Source organism: Cupressus sempervirens, chromosome 3, assembly GCF_028749045.1.
Source record: "Cupressus sempervirens isolate cs-2001-9-10 chromosome 3, ASM2874904v1, whole genome shotgun sequence".
NCBI classification, from domain to species: Eukaryota; Viridiplantae; Streptophyta; class Pinopsida; order Cupressales; family Cupressaceae; genus Cupressus; species Cupressus sempervirens.
The window spans coordinates 536,411,690-536,431,361 of record NC_143120.1 but is presented as its reverse complement, the minus strand read 5'-3'; the positions used below and the strand labels follow the sequence as shown (position 1 = coordinate 536,431,361).

At 33.3% G+C, this 19,672-nt stretch overlaps 1 protein-coding gene across 1 annotated transcript in view; it reads left to right on the top strand.

Annotated features, from left to right (window-relative positions):
- LOC149567527 (uncharacterized) overlaps nt 1-18,817 on the top strand; it is a 104,743-nt gene extending 85,926 nt beyond the window's left edge. Inside the window, exons 9-19 of the mRNA XM_089820749.1 lie at nt 5,631-5,698; nt 6,017-6,079; nt 10,298-10,353; nt 10,484-10,557; nt 10,728-10,820; nt 10,919-11,020; nt 11,844-11,924; nt 12,082-12,173; nt 12,355-12,370; nt 17,999-18,109; nt 18,225-18,817. Of these exons, the coding sequence (XP_089676875.1) occupies nt 5,631-5,698; nt 6,017-6,079; nt 10,298-10,353; nt 10,484-10,557; nt 10,728-10,820; nt 10,919-11,020; nt 11,844-11,924; nt 12,082-12,173; nt 12,355-12,370; nt 17,999-18,109; nt 18,225-18,338 (870 nt within the window). The 3' untranslated portion in view covers nt 18,339-18,817. The remainder of the gene's footprint in view (nt 1-5,630; nt 5,699-6,016; nt 6,080-10,297; nt 10,354-10,483; nt 10,558-10,727; nt 10,821-10,918; nt 11,021-11,843; nt 11,925-12,081; nt 12,174-12,354; nt 12,371-17,998; nt 18,110-18,224) is intronic.
- Nucleotides 18,818-19,672: the final 855 nt, after the last annotated feature.

Genomic DNA, 19,672 nt, shown 5'->3' with positions numbered 1-19,672 from the left:
CCCATCCGTCTGAGGATGGTAATTGGCACTAGGAGTTAGTTGAGTTCCAACTAGTTTGAATAACTCTTGCCAAAATATGCTTGACAAACTTGTCCCTGTCACTAACAATGTAATTTGAAAAACCTCTCTAAAAAACAACTCCACTACCTAAGAGGTTGTCTGATCAATTGTAATAACAGAGATGTGGACATGTTTTATCAACTTGTCAACCACAAATTTTTTTTTGTCCTTTCCCCACACCTTCAAAAGCCCTATGATGAAGTCCATGGATATGCTCTGCCATTTTTGCTTAGGAACCGACAAGGGCTGCAATAGACTAGCAAGATACACATGCTCAGACTTGCTTTGTCGAGAAGTCAACCACTCTATAACTTGATTAAGAATATCATACTTAAGCCCTTTCCAAGAGAACCTCTCTCTAATCTTCCTATAAGCCTTAAGTACCGGGGATGACTTGCTATCAGAGTATCATGCACTACCTACCTAATTTGATCTTTTAAGTTAGTTGTTAGGAGCTAAATAAAGTATATTATTTGTAATAGATCACATCATCAATGATCTAGTGCATGTCATCCTAAATGTAACCATCCATAATGTCACATGCAAATGTTTTCTTGGAATACTCAACTAAAAGTTGAGACTTTTAATCAGCTGAAATCTCTGACATAGCACAATTAGCACTCGTTGTTCTCCTCGAAAGTGCATTAGATACTACATTATTCTTCCCTTTGCCATATTTGATGTTAAAGTCATAACTTTGAAACTTGTTGATCCACTTTTGTTGTCTCTCATTCAATTCCTTCGCGCCAAGAAAAAATGCAACTTGTTATAATCTATTCTTTCTAGGAACCATCCTCTTACTAAGTACTATGTAAATTTAGCTAAAACATGCATAATCACCAATATCTCTTTATCGTAGGTGGATTACAATCTCTCATGACTTCAATTTTATTGCTCTCATAAGCAATAGGGTGCTTGTCTTGCGTTAGATTCCAAAACAAGTAGTCTAGAGAAATTTAGTAATGCTAATAGTAGTCAAGTACTCATAACCCTCTTGACCTTATCAAATATCACCTCTCCGTTCTCTAACCACCTAAAAGTGCCCTTTTTTGTGAGATCCATGAGTGGTGCCGCAAGTTGAGAAAACCTCTTCACAAATCTCCTAGAATAAGAACTCAATCCAAGAAATTCTCCCAAGTTAGAAACATATCTTGTTGGTGGCCAACCCAATATAGCTTGTATCTTTTCTTGATGGATTTTGACCCCATTAGCCCAAGGTTTAAAATCTTTGTCAAGCCAAAATGGCATTTGGACTTTGGCAATGTTTAAACCGCATCCAAACATTGTAAATGTTCCTCCCATGTCCTAAATTTGAAACACCGTCAAAGATTGCCAGCACATACTTACGCAACTACATATTAAAAAGGTGATTCATACATGATTGGAATGTGGCTTGTGCATTGGTGAGTGCGAAGGGTATCACCAAAAATACATAGTGTCTGTAGTGGCATCCGAAAGTGGTGTTATGCATATCCTCTTCACGGACCCAAATCTAGTGGTATCCTAAACAGATTGATCTTCGAATAATAAACGGCCCCATGTAGCTCATTCAATAAATCATCTATGTGAGGAATGTGATACCTGTTCTTGATAGTCCTCTTATTCAAAGCCCTGTATATAATGCGCATCCGCAGAGCCCCATCTTTTTTAACCAAAATCACTAATGAAGTGAATGGGCTCAAACTAGGCTCTAAATGAAGTAAGAAAAATAAGAAAAACATGATTGATTATAAATTAGAATCCTAGAAGTTTTAGAACACAACAAGAATGAAAGAAAAATGACAAACACAAAATGTAAGAATAAAATGAAGAGCGCACGATTATATTAAGAGGGGGAGGGGGGTGAATAACAACTTTTGCATTTTAAAACTTTTATCCACACAATAACTTTAAATAGTGAAATAAACAATCATGTACATGAACGCAATAACACAATGTTTACGTGGAAACCCAATGCGGGAGAAAACCACGGCAAAATAATTGCTTTATATTAACTTGTTCATTTACAGTGTTTTGTAGGCACCTACCTACTAGATGCTGCAACCTCTATGTTTATGAGCACCAACTCACTAGAAGCACCAATCCCTACACTTTGCAGGCACCGACCTATTGGAAGCACCAACCTCCACCATTTGTCTTTGTGAGCACTAATTCATTGCACACTAACTGCTTTTCCACCTTGGTAATGTTGCTTACTCAACTGATGATGAGCATTTAATTCATTTTCTTGAATCTGATACTTATATCTGCATTTAATCCATACATCTGCAAAAGCTCTTCTCTTATATTCTCTTTAATAGAACAACAACCTTCCTCATTTAATCTTTCTTTTATTGTTCTCAACTTCTCATACATAACATAATATATATTTTATTATTTCCTTACTCCACTACTCGTATTTCCTATATATCTTGCTTAATACGCTTTTTCTGCTTATCCACTTCTCTCTCTTTTTATTTGCATTTCCTGTTGTCCTTTTAAATGTATTTCTTGAGTTTGAACTAAGGCATCCTTTTGAATGGACGTGTCTCTCTTTAGCGTTACCCTTTCTGACTTCTGCTTATCATAATTAATTATACCTTTAAATGCTTTGTCTTCTTTAATCAAAACTGATTTATTATTTTCATATTACAATTTTCTTGCTTTACATAACCATGCGCTTAACATAGTTTCTTTTTCATTCGTTTGTTTCTTCCTTAACCTTAGACGTTTCATGCTTTAGTTCATTGATGCTATTCAAGTTTGACAAAATATATATTTTATATGTCATCTCAGCCTGTATATCAATGAATTCTTTCTTCTTCAACCAATGGTAATCACATCTTCTAATTATGATTGCTGCCTCTTTCATATTTGCACGCACTTGTCCATGCTGGAATCATATCGCTTTGTTATGTAGATGGTCACCGTGTTCCCAGCAACTTGGATTCAGTACAAATTCCTTCATTAATAATCGATGAATATCGATAAATTTAATTTTTTTAGGATCTATGCCTCTTAGAAAATATGTGTTGCTAATATATGCGTCGATATTTTAATTGCTTGCTGACCTTCGCCGCTTTTCTTTTGTCAAGTCTTTAATACTGCCTTCGATTTTCTTGCCCGTGTCTTTGACTCACTCTTTGATATTACTGTCTGCATAGTTTATTTGCTGTTTGTTCTTATGCACAGGCTTTCAAACTGCTTTGACTTTGCTTGACATTTGTTCATTATACCTTAAACTTTATTTTTCCGTCCATATCATCCCTCTAATTTTATCACACTTTCATTCCATAAATATTCATCTACTTGGCAAATATGTCACTCCAAATACTTGCTGCTGCTTAGAAGAAATTGCCAACATTTGAATGCATATGATCATTGTTATTCTTATTGCACATTGAGTTCTCCTAAATCTAATTGTTATTTTCATCATTAATCTAGTTGATGCAATATAGTATTTCGTATGTTTGGGTTGATGTGATATCCATTTATAACTACAGATATTTCAAAATAAAAGTGTAACAAGCTAGGGTAGACTCTTACACCTGCTGCACCTCTTCTTTAAGTCTGTACTGTACACTGCTAATTGAACGATTAGATTTTTCCAAGGTTGCATGGGTACTCGTACCCTCACCCCTGGTACTCGTACCCACGTACCCAAGTACCGGGTACACGTATCCCATGTATTGGGTACTCGGTGGAGAGCATCATAGCTAAGGACCTTGATTAAGATTCTGAATTTTTTTTTTGGTTTTTTGTTTTTGTATTAGCTTGTTGTTTATCAAACTTAATTCAATACCAAATCAGTTTGAAACTTTGATACTCATTAACAATAAACTTTATCACTGTCCAAGTCATAAGTTTATCATTTGCAATATGTCATTGTCATATGGTTTAGGATCTTCTTGTTCATGTTTAAAGTCTGCCTTCTTTGTTATGCATCTAAGCATTTATCATGTCTTATTATGTCAAACATATAGCAAATCTGAAACTGAAAACAGTACATTACATTTGCAAACTTTATCACTGTTCTTGTTTTGAAAGACCATTGTCATGACTCATAATTTCAGATTTTTTATAAATATAAAAGTATAAATTTTAAATGAGTTTGACATACCCAAGTACCTCCGTCCCCTATTATGAAAAATACTTTAAACATTCAACAATAGCATATATATATATATTTGACTTATGGCTCATATTTTCAAATTTCTTGTTTTGAATGCTCAATGTCATGACTCATGACAGATATTTTGATATTTATATTTTTTATAAAATATTAATTATATAGAAAAAATTAGGCATACACACGTACCCCGTCCCCTATTTTGAAAAATATGCGTACCCGTACCCGTTCCCATACCCCCACCCGTTCTTGTTCCCGTACCCATGTACCCATGCAACCTTGGATTTTTCTCTATTACTTTTGCTAATAGGTTTAACTTTTGATGACTTGCATATAAAATTAAAAGGACAAAGAATGTTTTGTATTTCTGGGGAGGAAGAAAAGGCCAGCAAGAATATTGTTCTAACAATGAGTATATATTATTTTCTATTTTTTGCTGACATGTTTGAGGTAAAATTAAATACACATGGAGGAAAAGAGACACACCCAAGAAACAAATAGGTGAATAATAAATTGATGCAAGACCATTTTCATTCACAGTATATTACATCATGTATCTAGTTTCAGAGCAAGTTTCATAGCTTCAGAATTGCTGACCCACGCCTTGCTGCACAACATCTTCCTGAAGACCATGCCAAATAGTCTTGCTGGCATGATTATATTTTGCTCTATTTATTTAGTTAGAGCAGTATGGCTGTATTTTTTCATTGATAAATAGTTAGCATACATTTGGATTCTTTTTTGGTTTTAAAGTACATTTTGATACTACACATCATAAAAGAAAACCATCACACCTTTTGATGCAAAAAATTCTTCAGTCACCAACTAGAATGTGAAATATTGCACTCTCCATGTTCATATGTGCTGCTAAACCTTTGTTTAGTCTGGCAGAACCTGAATCAGTAAAGAAGATTTGAATCTAAAATTTAGGTTTTAGGATTTTATTTTATATTTGAGCAAGAATTTGCATTTCTTAATATCCAACTTTTCTAGCAACTTCTAAGTAATATAATATGTTATGAACTGCTATACTATTCTCATGTGTTATGCACTACAGCAGTTTTGTCTTTCATCCATGGGGTATCATGTTTCATGGAAGAAATTCAAGAAGATTCCACATAATCTCAAATGATGTTTTAATTAAACCCTATCTTGTTTTAAATTAAACACAACTGTGGGCATTGTATGGTGTTGCTCCATGCCTCAAATATATATTAACCTTCATCATAAGTTTTGTGGTAAAAGTTTACGAAACAATCCTCTAGACTTACGCATCTTCTCTTAGGTAAAATAATAGTATACAAGTAAGAGTACTTAAAGTATAATTTAGTTTCAAGCAAGTTAAGTCAATTTTCAAAAGGAAAGGAAATTAGCTGAATGTTATAGTAGATATTGGGTATTATAGTGGAAGTTAACAAGGTGTTATGCATACATATTTGTCCTCATGTTCTTTTTCATGCAGGCCTCAGGGGAGAAGCAGTTTCTGTTTGACATTGTTGCAAATGGGCGCAATAGCATAGATGTTGACAAGTAAGTTGGCCTTCAAAAAGAGTTTAAATACATATACTATATTAATTTCTATGTGGTGTCTGCTGCATGAAAATAAATGACCTTAAAATCTTGACTGAAAACAGTTCCTTTGATGTATTATATTAAACTTGTAGGATTTTACTCAAGTCTGTCTTCGAATGCTCTAGATTGTGACCCTACTGTTTCTAATGTACTGGATTAAAAATCTAAATGTTAGTCTTTGTTTCTGTTCACTCTGCTTGCATATTTTGAGACATTTTTGCTTCACAACATGTAGGTTTGAATATATTGTACATGAATGTCTTTCACAATTTGTAGGTTTGATTATATTGAACGTGATTGTCGAGGATGCGGTCTTAGAAGCAGTTTTCAATTTGACAGGTATGTGAGTTTTCCTTCAAGATATTTTGGATGATTTATTTCTAAATATCTAATTTATTTGGTGTGATGTCAAACATTAGTTTGGATTTTATCCATTTGAACTTAAAAAAGGTTTCCTGAAAATCTGATGCAAATATACTTTTGCCTTGCATCCAATGAAAATGAGGAGCAGTGTTTTAAAAAATTTATGAACAGCATTGAAAATTTGAAATATATGCAGGTGCCAAACTGAACTGCTGAGGTCTGCATATTATGGAATTTTAAGATTTTAAGCATTGTTTCCAGTTTATGAATGACTGAAATTGGGAAAAAGAGTAAGTGTAACTACTATTGCAACATACTTAGCAACATTAATAAGACAGCCTATTAGACAGTTTTTGTGGCTTGTTTTCCCACATTTCCCTGGGGCGTTTGTCTTGTCCGTGATATGTACCTGTTACGAAGACCCTTCTTGATTCTTCAGAACTTCTGGATAAGACCAAAACAACCACAATTCTCTCAACTTGATGTTGCAAAATGAAAAGTTGTCGCTCCCTATAGCTCAAGACACCAAGATAAACTTCTAAAACTGATACCATTTTTTTGAGCAAAATTTCCAAACCCTCCACTAGTTTAGAGTTTGGGATCCTTACATTGCATCGAGATTTCGGACAAGGCTCGCAAAGGAGTTTTAGGGTGTGTACATGGCGTTGAGCACATATGGTCTTACTTTTGATGCCTGTGTGCATGATCTCTTTCAAGTGCATGGTTCAGTCATGTATAAGTTAGTCAATGGGTATGACAACTGACTAGTCAATGGGTATGACAACTGACTTTGCACAATTTTGGGAAGCAAGCTTTGTCAGCCTTCTGAGTTGCTTGTTTTGAGATGTTCAATACCGTGACATCTATAGTCAGATTTGATTTAGTTTGGTAGGTTTTGTCAGTTGTACGAGTGATCATATTACAAGGGCTACTTGGTGGCCACAGGGACATTATATAGTTCTACCCTTGGGATTTGGGTGGCATAGTGTGTTACTTTGTTTTTAAGATTTCTTGGGAACAAGCAATTTCAAGGAGTGTGGACTGTAATGTCCCCTTTTTGAGATGATATGGTTTTTGGTTTTATCCTATCATTGGCCCTCGTAGGTTAAGTTGGGTAGAGGGTTCGAGTTGGCAAAATGGGAGGCTCTTTCGCTTCCGGAGGTCCGTAGTGTTCAGGATTGCTCCTCGTTTGGGTCAGTTTGGTAATTTATCCAACATTATTATATTTGGTAGGGCACTTGGATATGCATCAACTACAATGGTGACTCTTGGCACCATTTATTTGATCAGGTATATAGGTACTTACTAATTATAGTAAGCAATGGGTTAATAGAGATGGGTCTTTACTATTTTTAGTAAGGGAGTTGTTTCCGCAGTGGGAATAGCGGTTGACCTATAGGTTCAGACGGGACATAGAGATGATGACTAATCAATGAGATATTAAAGTTATATTGGCATTAATGAAGTTATTAATAATGGTTATATTATAGAGTTACTATTGAACTTTGTAAAGTACTATTGAGGGGCCATTATATTTAACAAAAAAGTACACCTTTACTATGGCATAACCTGTGGTCAACACAAAAGCAATTATAAAGTCTATTATAAAGTGCATTAAATGAATGGGGCCCATGAGACATTATTAAAGAGCTTTAATTGACTAAATAAACTTAGTGCCTAATTGTGGATAATAATTTAATAAATAAAGTCAACGATGCAACACAAGAAAAAAAATTCATTAGAGTGACTTGCGAATGAAGATTCATAGTGAATTATTATAAAGAGCCAAGAGAATTGATTCATTATGCTATTGATTATTTGCTTTTGTTATTGAGGTTCTTGGGCATTGAGCCATGAAACTTAGGGTTTCTGTGATTTCCAGCAAAAGAGGAAGTTAAATTTCCAGTGTTTGTGCGATTCTAAAACTGTGAAAGATCAGTTTAATAATTGATTATCAGTGGGCTTCATTTAGAGGTCCAGATTGTGCAAATTGGTTGAAGTTTTTGGAGAAGTGAATAATGATGTCATGAATAAATCTGCAGCTGTTTCATAGCATCTGTTAGCAGCAATTTCTTAATAGATTTCAGTGTTCTCAATGGCAGCAGTACGCCTCCATAATTCTCATGTGAAGTCCAAGCTTGGCATCAGATCTCTTGCTTCAATCGCCTAGGGTTTTGTGCCCCATTTCTGTCTATACTTGGGTATTTAGGTGTTTAGCGGTGTGAATACATTGTATGGAGTTTTAAAGGGTTTTAGGCAGATTTTAAAAACTACATCCGATTACAGGTTCTCTAATGTTGCAATTTCATTTTTTGTACTTAATAATTTCATATTTCAATTTTCCTTACTCTTATGCATCCTGATGATGGATCATGTAGTATGATCCGAAACCTGGTGACAAAAAAACTTGCACAATCTTTCCCAGAAAACTAATAGAAAATTGTAGCGATGTTATTATCTACTGATTAAATAAATGGTATGTCTCTGCCAGGATTTACATGAGTTAGATTTCATTGCATGCATTGTCAATTATTATCAAATTCATATATATTTATTCTCAAAAAGACAAAAAACACAAACTCTACAAAAAAAGATTGAAAAACTCGGATAAACAGGATTGATTGGAGATTGAGCCAGTGGGGCTCATCACACAAATAAATTTTCAATTTCTGCCTATCTCACTAGCTTCTTTACAAACTTGAGCATCTTTGTGTTACAAAGGGGAAATTTGCTGGACTATCCTAGTAAAATTTGGTACTTCAGCTTAAAGTGATTAATATCTAATCTGAGCTAGCATATAATATTTGAATTGTTCTTATGATTGCAGTTTAGCAAGCCATAGTTTTCGGTTGTGAACAGATTACCTTTTCTATTGTGGAACGTTTCAAACATGGTGTTTGACTTTGAACCATGATAGCATCAGACATGAAAAACTCCTTATGGATCTTGAGTGATCACAGCTTCCTTTTGCTATTTCATTTCCCAAAATTTTATAAAGTGGTTTTGAGTTTTTTATACATGCCTATCTGTTTTATGGTTCATTTTTACATGAGAGGCTGAAAAATATACAGCGCAGATGGAACTAACAATTTTTTAAGCAGTAGTATATGAAAGTTTCTATATATTTTTTCTTAAATAGGTTTTCTATACAAGTTAAATTTTAAACCATGATAAGGATTGCCGCTTAAATCTTATGCTAATAATTGTCTAGTTAATAAGCATAGGGCTGCCTTTAAATAGTAATCCATATTCCAAGATAGAGTGTGGTAATTCTAGGACTAATTATTTTTTTAAATAGACCCTCGTAAGTGAATAAAACAGGTTATATAATCCTACACAATCTTTCAGTATTTTTGTAAGGTACTAGGTCTAATTTTTTCTACATTCAACATGAATCAACAAAATTAGTTTTTCTTATATTATTTTTCAACCTTTTACTTTGTTTGATAGCTCTTGAAATGTTTCGTATTAAGCCCAAGTTGTTGAATTTTATTTACAGTTTTGCTTAGTTGTGTCAATGCTTTTTGAAGGGCATGATACTATGAACCTGAAGTAGTCAATTTTCAAGCTTTATATACCATAAAATTGTAGGGTGCGTCTTGTTTATGCAACTTGTGGCATCAAGGTCCCACACCTATAAAGGGATGCTGGCTGGATCAAATGGTTATATAAAACTATTGGATGACTTACTCATTTGAGAATTGTGATTGAATAAATAAGATTGCAGAGTCACAAATAGATTTGTGAATTTCAAAGAAATATTAGAAATCTAACAATAAGGAAAATAAGAGAACACATGCACACATCCCAAAAGTAAGAGATAATTCTGAGATTGAAGACTAGACTTACATCTCATGTAGTAAAATTCTGAGTGCATTTATAGATGGCTTCTCTTGGTTTGTAGTGGGGGTTACTTTTATAAGAGGCCTTCTTTGTGCTTGATTTATTTGTATATTCTGTCTTGTTTGGGGTTCACCCATTTGCTTTGTCAATTTGTAGCTTTAATTCTAACTTTTGATACTTCATTGTTAGTTGTTGACCTTTCTTCTGGCATTGGTGATTAGCTTTCATAACGTGCTGTACTTTGCTATTTTTGTGTAATTCATGGATGTTGTGCAATTTCTTTCTTTATTAGTTTAATTCTGAATTGCAATTTGAAATCCACAAAAAGCCAGTATTTGTTTGCTCACACAGGCTAATGGAAAGCATGAGAGTCATGGGTGGAGAAATATGCTACCGAGCTAAAGAATGTTAGTAGCATGACTAATGAATTGGAACATTTGGCACCAAGAGGACACTATTCTATTTGTATTAATGTTTGTGTTTGTATCTTTGGTGTAAAGTCACTTGACAGCAAAGAGCTGTGCTTATTTTCAACAGATATGAATGTACACAAATTATTTGAAACACGTGCTGATCTTTTTAGAGGAGTCTATTTGCATCCAAAAGTAAAGGTATTACGCTACATTTGACCGTTGTCTTTATCACTTCTCTGTCTTTTCATATTTGTTAAAAAAAATTATGCTGAAAAAATCCTTCTGCCATGTAAGCTGTCATAACAACGATCTTGAATTTTGAAAATCTAGTACAGAAGACTTGTCTCAAATTTTACTCTTTGTTTCAGGCGTTAGAGCTTATGTTGGTCGATGCACTTATCCTTGCAAATGGATATCTTGAAATGTCTTCTCTAATTCATGATCCTGCTGATTTTTGGAAGGTTGTATGATAACATAATGAGTTATACAATAAACATATCTCTATCTTGATTTATATGTAACAACTTTCTAATTATGTAAGTACCATTCTAAAGTACAGTTAGATGATTCAATACTGAAGACAATTGAGACCGCTTCTGTGAAAGAGCTAAAAGAATCTCAGGCATTGATTTTACGAATGCGAAGAAGGGATTTATATCGGGTATTGAAATTTAATTGGCTACAGTTTTTCCATGATTCCTCTACTCATTTCAATGAAAGTTGAATTATTTCTTAGATTGTTAGTAATCTAATTAAGGCATACAAAATCATGTCTGTAAACTAATTTAGTATGTAGGAGGATTTGAGGTACCTGATTCAAATTCATATTTCTGTATTTGGACTAATGAAATAATTTTAGTTTTAGAGTGTCACTATCAAAGGGTTTAAGCTGTGCTGCCATTTGTTATGTCCTATTGTTTTGTATATATTGAAATCAGTCTTTATCAGGCATGACATTTATTATTTTTCTCCATCTCTTTATTTATGTTATATATGGCTGTCTATCATGCATGCATGTGGTGGGTAGCTGTATTCTATATCCCTTTTGTTCTTTGATCAACTTGTGCCTAAATAGATTAACAAGAGCTAATATTATAAGAGACTGGCCTCTGCTTCTGAGACCAAGAAGAATATTATTTTGGCACATTTTTTCCCAAAATTTAATTTGAATGGTTGGCCTTGATATTTATGCATCTGTAGACTTCACAGCATTCACAATTTGTTTTATGTACAATCACCCATTCCACTAATTGATAGTTTTCTAAAAAGCTATTCGATACAACCATTCAATTAATATCAAATCTTCAAAATCCATAGAGATTACTAAACAAAAATTCCAGGTAGATTGTGTTAGAATCTTTTATAGTAAAAGTTACATAAAATGATTTTGGGCTTTTCGGTTATATTTCTACACTTCATAATTATTCATATTTTGAAATGTTAAATATTTATTTATGAATAGTATTGATCTGTTTCGGAGGCAGTTTTGCAATGAGTATTCTGTTCCAGCAGACCAACTTGAACATTTTAAAGAAGTCACTCCTCAAGATATTGTTTGTTCCCAGGTATCAAAAATTACTTTGCTTATTCATTATATTTGTGTTCCGTACACATTATCATAGTTATAAAATGTTACAAGTCCCATCAACTACACATTGATATTAACTTCAGTTTCTATAAAGCAGTACTTTGATTGTGGGAAGATTTGAAAATTTCTGACAGAAAACAACAAGAATATGTCTTCGAGAGGAAGACGTTGCAATTAGCAACATTAAAATTGACTTGACACGGGGAAGGGAGAACCCATTGGACAGGCATGTTCATCTTTTTTGATAATTTTATCATTGACACATAATTTTCTTGGAATTACAAATTTTCTATAAAGTCCTCAAAATCATATCTTCATTACGATAACTTTTTGATTGATATTAATCACCTAGTGGCATCTTAACAAGTCCTTTTGTTTCTTTGTGTGCATGTATAATTGTCATGCAGTGTTCACTTTTTTAAAGTAAGTATAATCACTCCTATTTTTCTTATGTTTCTTTTAGTCCCATTCAGTTTCATCTTCCTTTTGATTGAAAGCAACTTTTACTTAAATATTGAAAAGAAATATCATAGTTTATATTTTATTTACAACATGTTTATTTACCGTTAAGGTTTCTGCTTTTATTTGGTAGATAACTTGTCAGATAAGGGCTTATTTCCATTTTTTAGAAGGGATAAAAAGAACCAAAGAGGAAAGCTTTAGATCAAGGCGACTAAGGAGATCAGCACTATAGAATCTAAGAAAGAAAAACAAATGAAGGTGGTGAGAGGCCAGGAAATATCTAGAAAGTTAAAGAAACCAAGAAGCTTGGCAAAGAGGAACTAAAATATTGCACTAGGAACAAAGAGGCTTAGGAGAATCAGTTGGTCCTTCACAAGGAAGGAATCGCAGTCTTTAAACTTGTTTGGCAAAACACTGCCTCCTACTTTTAGTTAGGAGGGAAACCATGTTCCATTAAATGCCGTCTGCAATGAATCACAGCCTTGTATGTTAAATTTCTTAGCATAAGATCTTTTCCTTTCCTCTTCCCAGAGTTATCATTGTTTGGTTTGGTCATAAGGCTAGAGGACTAGGAAATGGTGTGCTTTTAGAAAAAGGAATAAAAGTACCTTCATGATCAATAAAATCTGAGAAAAATTCTTGTTCCTCTATGAGGTAATGGTTGTAGAGAACCTGCTATCTATGCATCATTTGATAGTTAAAAAGCTGGAACTTAACAATTACTTGGCAGACCCAAAAAAATTATAACACAGGACTTGGGCAAAGGCTCGGCAAGTTCATTGAACATTTGTACATAAATTTTTAAACATAATCTTCAAAATCACATATATTACTGAATATGTATAACAAATTATCATTTTCTAGTGTTACTTGGGGACGTGTCCCCGGTATATTTTCAGCCATCCCCATGTCGGAAACATCTTGAAGACTTGGGGACACCTAGGGGATTCTGACTTCTACTTCTAAAACAAATTAGACTTTGATTCTAAAAGTAACGCAAATTTGGCATATGAATTCTGCAGATTCTCATTTTTTAAGGTTCCATTATATATAATTATATGCTTTATCCATGTTTTCATATAAATATTTTAAGTTTCTTTATATATTTTAATTTTCACTATTGTTATATAGCTGTCCCCATATGCCATCCCCTAAGGTTCCATTATATATAATTATATGCTTTATCCATGTTTTCATATAAATATTTTAAGTTTCTTTATATATTTTAATTTTCACTATTGTTATATAGCTGTCCCCATATGCCATCCCCTACTGTCCCCAAAATCAGCAAGCTGTCCTAGAAATCCGTCCTGCTGTCCCCTGCCGTTCCTGTCCCAGAAACTTGGGGGAACAGTCATTTTCCATCATATATAAATCAAAATTACAGTCTAATACATACCATAGACAAAAAAATTGAGTTCAACCTCACAATACATATGAACGCCTACATAAAAGAAAAGTTTTTTTTTGTTTTGTGTTGGAATTTAATCTAATATCTATTATTCTATGACACTAATCTGGCCATTCTTTGACTTCGAAACCTGGAGAAATGAATAGGAGGAGGAACCTCTATGACTGTTTCTCAGTATGAGAGCTCAATGCATTCATCATCCGCTGGAGTCTTGATGGACCGAAAGGTTTGAATTGACCGCTAGTAACATTGACTCAATTAGCATTGGCATAGCTGTCATCCACAATGATCAACAAATTTTGAGTGTAAGCCATCAGCACACGTGTCCAACAACTAAATATAATAATTCATTGGATTATCCTAAACATTTTAAAACATGAAGTTTCTATATTTTCTAGTCACATTCATATGCAAGGTCAAGTAGTTCAAAGGAAAAGAAAACATATGTATTTGTCATGTCCTATTTTTATTTAATTTTAAGTTCATGGAAAATATGTGCATTCTAATATTTTCAGAGACTGGGGTGAGACTTAATAATAATATAGTTAATTTGATATTTAGTACTCGGACCGAAGTGAGCTTTTGTATGGACTTTTTCGTTTTGTTTCTAGCACCAAAAACCAATTGTAGGTTTTCTGACCTGCTTTGGTGCTTTACGGGTTAAGTTTGCTTGTCATGAGCCCAAATTGATGATGTACAATTGTGTTTTTAGTAATACATGTGATCGATTAAACAATTGATAAATACTCAATTAAACAATTGATAAATAATTGATTATTAGACTTATTAAATAAATCAATAATTAATTAAAATAACAATAAATAAATAATGTAACCCTCATGATCTATATTTGCTTTGACAAATTTATTTGCAATTAAAGTGGCTGCATGAAACCGATCGCTTGAGCAAAAGTTTTCTAGCATTGCCCCATCATTTAGATTAAGATGTACACCTTGCAAGGATTGGCCTCTTTATGATTTGCATAATGGCCGATCTGGTGCCTGATGTACAATTGTGTTTTTAGTAATACATGTGATCGATTAAACAATTGATAAATACTCAATTAAACAATTGATAAATAATTGATTATTAGACTTATTAAATAAATCAATAATTAATTAAAATAACAATAAATAAATAATGTAACCCTCATGATCTATATTTGCTTTGACAAATTTATTTGCAATTAAAGTGGCTGCATGAAACCGATCGCTTGAGCAAAAGTTTTCTAGCATTGCCCCATCATTTAGATTAAGATGTACACCTTGCAAGGATTGGCCTCTTTATGATTTGCATAATGGCCGATCTGGTGCCATCATCCCCAACATTGAAAAGCCTTTTATACGCCTACAAGTAACCCCTAAATACTAGCACCCAAACATAACTCTTGTGAGACAAACCCAAACTTTTAAGATTTATAAATAACAGCTTATCACCACAAAAAAAAATGTTAAAATTATTTAAAATTGTGCATTAGAGAAAACTATGTAGAAATTACGTAAGTTATTTAAAATTAACTAAATTTAAAATTATTTAAATAATGTGATTGAGGAAATATTATGAAATAATTTAATAATATTTATTCATAAAAAAGAAATATTAGCTTAATTAAATAATAAAAAATATAATTTATATTGACAAAGGACATGATAAGAAATAACAGAGATATGACATAAATATGTTAGTTAATTTTATATATCTTTTCAAACATATAATAAGTTGTATGAAGAAATTTGATTTAAAAAATCAAATCAAGGAATTTCTTTGAAGTTGAGTTATCTAGGGGATTTAACATTTCACTAGGACAAGTAGAAGTGTAGTGGCATATGAGGGGGGAGAAATTGAATGGATATTAGATAGTTGCATGGAACAAAAGTAAAAAACAAGTAGAATGAAGAATATTAGATCATCCAAAGCGGAGGTTAATTGTATTGGCCCCCTCAAAAATTGGATATGTGATAAGACTTTTCAAACTACTATGGGTGTTTTGAACAAGAGCATTCAATGTTACAATAGCAATCTTGTATTACCCAAAAGATGATTTCTTTATTTTTTAGTTTAGTTTTGAAAATACTCATGAAACTTATTTTTACTAAAAAATTATCTAGAACATCCAAAATCTACAAAAGGACTAAAAATAGGGGGACTTCTATTGATTTAGGAAGTTTACATTTGTGCACACATTTAATCAATTATGGTTGAATTTCAGGCCAAGATCAATTCTAGATGTGAAGTTATGAAGGATTAAAGTTTTTAAAATCTCGTTAATAACTTTCAAATTGAGTTTTGAGTCTTTAAGGCAAGGTTCCATGAGGGGAGCTTAATCTTTATTTTTGAGGAAGGGGGTGGTCCCATGAGATTTTTTTTAGTTTTGTACAGGATTATTTGGAATCTTCTCATCAAAAATAAAAAATAGGAGCCCCTAATTTTTACCAAGCCATTGAAAAAGTGGTGGGGCTGGAAATTGCTTGACCAACTTATGAATGTTTTAAATGGTTTTAGAGGGAAATTGTTTTTTTATGCACGAAGTTTAGAAGACAAAGTAGTTGATGTTTTCATGAGACCACCAAATTTGAATTTTGGAGCTAAAATTTTCGGCTTTAACTAGACTACATAAGTCATAAAGTTGCAGTCATGGTCTGTTGATTATGTTATTTAAAGAAAACTCAAAGAATAGAGAATCAATGGTGGCCTAAATTGATCATAGAGGAAAGACTTGACAGAAGAAAGAATACATGGATGAAACAAAATGTCAAATGGATGGAAAAATAGAATATTAGTATGCAGGAATGCGCAGATTACAATGAGGGAATAAAAAAGTTTGTGAATGAAAAGGTTAGGAGTCTCATATGGTCAAAACAAAAAGGACGCAAAAAAGAATATTATATCAAAGAATTTAACCCAACAAGTGATCATGTGGAGAAAGCATACATAGAGCAAATATAAATTGGAAAGCTAAAATGTTCATAGCACAAATTAGAACGGGCTCGCGGGTAGATGGATGCTGCCAAAGGAAGAATGGGAGGAGAGAATATGTTTATTTTGCAACATGGGAGTGGTGAAAAAGAGAGACACTTTATCATGGAATGCCCAACATACATTGACATCCACTCCGGATACGGGGATTTCCTAGCAACCGCCAATTTAGATTCTATTTTTGAGAAAGCACAGCATGATAGGACAGCAAATTTAATGATCAATATTCATTGTCGAAGAGCGGAACTAAAGAAGCAGTTTCAAAAGGTGTAATGCTCTCTTGTTCTTTTTGGGGGTGTGCTTTTCTAGATGGTCCCATAGGCTGCTTTGGCCTCGTGGACATTATTAAAATCTCTCATTCATTGATTCAGTCATGTGACTCCTAGTTTTAAAACATTTCCTAAAAATTAGAAAGTGCTTCCACTCTATTTCAAGGAAATTGAGTTAAAATAAAAATGCGCCCAATGACTTCCCTAAACTGAACTATTTTTGGTGATGGCAAGTACACTTACTAAACTATTTTTGCTGATGGCAAGTACACTTTCCAAAACATGCTAGGAGGTGCAAGGAGGTACGTAGGGCATTTATAGGATATTTGTGGTGATGCCAAGGTGGAGGTGAGATGGGGGAAATAAGCAGGTTGTGAACGAGGAGGAAGGCGAAAAGACACAAACAGATTGAACAGGTAGATTACTCCAAATAGGAGAGCAGTGTTAGCTGTATGCTGTTGCAGTTTATCGAGTATTTAATCTTCTGTTTTTCAGTTTTCCTTGTATAAATTATTACATTTCAATCAGTAAAATTCATATTTATTTGAATCTGTTTAATGATAAATCTATGTTGTGAGTTCGGTGAGCTAACACTCATCACATACATAGACAAACTTACACAGTGAGTTTTGATGGATTTGTTTTTCAATGAACAATTGTTCTAGTGTTTTCTGAGGTGGACTTTCTCAATACTCAACCATTGTGACAAATCTTCCAGATTTGAGTTTTCACTTATTGGCACCATACGCCAGTGAGAAAAATGCCCATCCTTAAAGCGCCTAATGTTCAACATATCTCAAACGCAAGAGTGCAAAATAAATCATAACAACATGGGAAGTTTCTAGAAGTGTAGATTGAGAATCAACCGTAGTTTTTAATCAAGATGCTGTAGTGACTATCAGATGTGACTGACGATTTTTTTTTTCAAACCAGGACTATGAAAGTGATGAGAAGCTTACCATCCCAAGAGAACGCATCAGTCACTTGTTGCCAGCTTCATATCAAGACAGAATTGTTCGTGTGTATGCTAAGAAGCCTGATTTGGTAAATAGGACAAGTATTCTAGAGGATTCTTTTGTTTTGTTTAGGATTTTATTTTATTTTTTTGGTAGCATCAGTCTTAGAGAATCCTCTGTTGTGTAATTTTGTCTCTGTTCAGGTTACAGAAATTTCTCAAGCCTTTGAGAACTTCCAATTGAGGACTTACGGTATAAAGCCTCAGGTACATGGAACACCTGATTCAAAGAAACGCAAACGATATTACAGCCAATAAAGCGAGTCTCATCAATTCAGTTTTTGTTGTATACATTGAATAATGTTGGATTTAAATGTATACACTATTCTACATTGTTTTCACAAATTCTATGCAATGGTATATAATTAGTTTACTGTGAAGTCTACCTTTTCTCATTAATTCATTTAGAAATGTAATTTGACAGATATTATTACGAGGTGTAGTTGGGTCATTTCATATATATTTTACTCTCTGTTCAAGGTATGTGGGGCATTCAAAGGTGTGTTGCACGATGCATTTATGCTAGCGTCAACACACTTTTTACTCCGTGGGTTGATCATAGAAGTGCAAGTGTTTCCTTGACAGAGGAATTGTTAATTAATTCTTTCATTTGATAGGTGTTACCTTACAAGTTGAAGTCAGAAAAAAAAATTGTGATATTGCTGTCAGGATTTAACTGTGTAGTTCTTGAGTTAAAGTCATTGACCCATATTATATGAGTAGTGACTCCTTTTAAATATGGTGTTTTTAATTAAAGAACAATAACTCAATCTTGTTCTTTCATTTGATATAGGTTGTCTTACAAGTTGAACTAAAACTTATTTTTTTCAGCATAGCATGGTGCCTTTAACGGACAATAATTTACACGTGCCAATGAATCAATGGAAAGTGAAAATTGTCATTGTCATATTAAAAATGAAGTAAAAAAAACAAATGATTTTTTTTCCAGGTTTTTTTTAAGGATTGTAGGAATAAGATGTGCATTAAGAATAACAATTGATTTTGTTTATAGTCAATCTTTCACTTTCCAAAATCTTTTAAGAACTTGAATCTATTTATTACCGATTTTAGAAGCGTTGGAGGCTTGTAGCATTCATCACCAACTAATTCTTTCTTGTCAACTTTGCAATGTACCTTCACAACATTATTTCTTCTCTACCAAAGGATGTAGTAACCATCTAACATGTCCATATCAGTTGCAAATACATGAAGAAGCATGAAACGAGAGTAAATGGTGTAAATATGCAAACACATTCTAAAGAAATCTTCAAAGGGGGAAAAAAATCCAAAATGGTGAGTTTTTGCATTACGTGCCCCTACCCTCTTGAGAACCAGAGCTTTTACAATACTTGGAACTAACTCAAAACACCTACTTGCCTCCATAATGGAAATCCATGTTCATACAGCTAAGATAATCAAAATGAACTAAAAAAAAAGTTGCAGTAAGAACAATCACTTCACATGTGGTTTGCAAGTCTCTCATGATGTTCCATCCTTGCACCAAATGGAAGATTTAATATTGAACATTTGCTACTCTACTTGCACTATGGTAAAATCTTTACTTGCCATAGGGAAGCAATTGTAAATTTGTT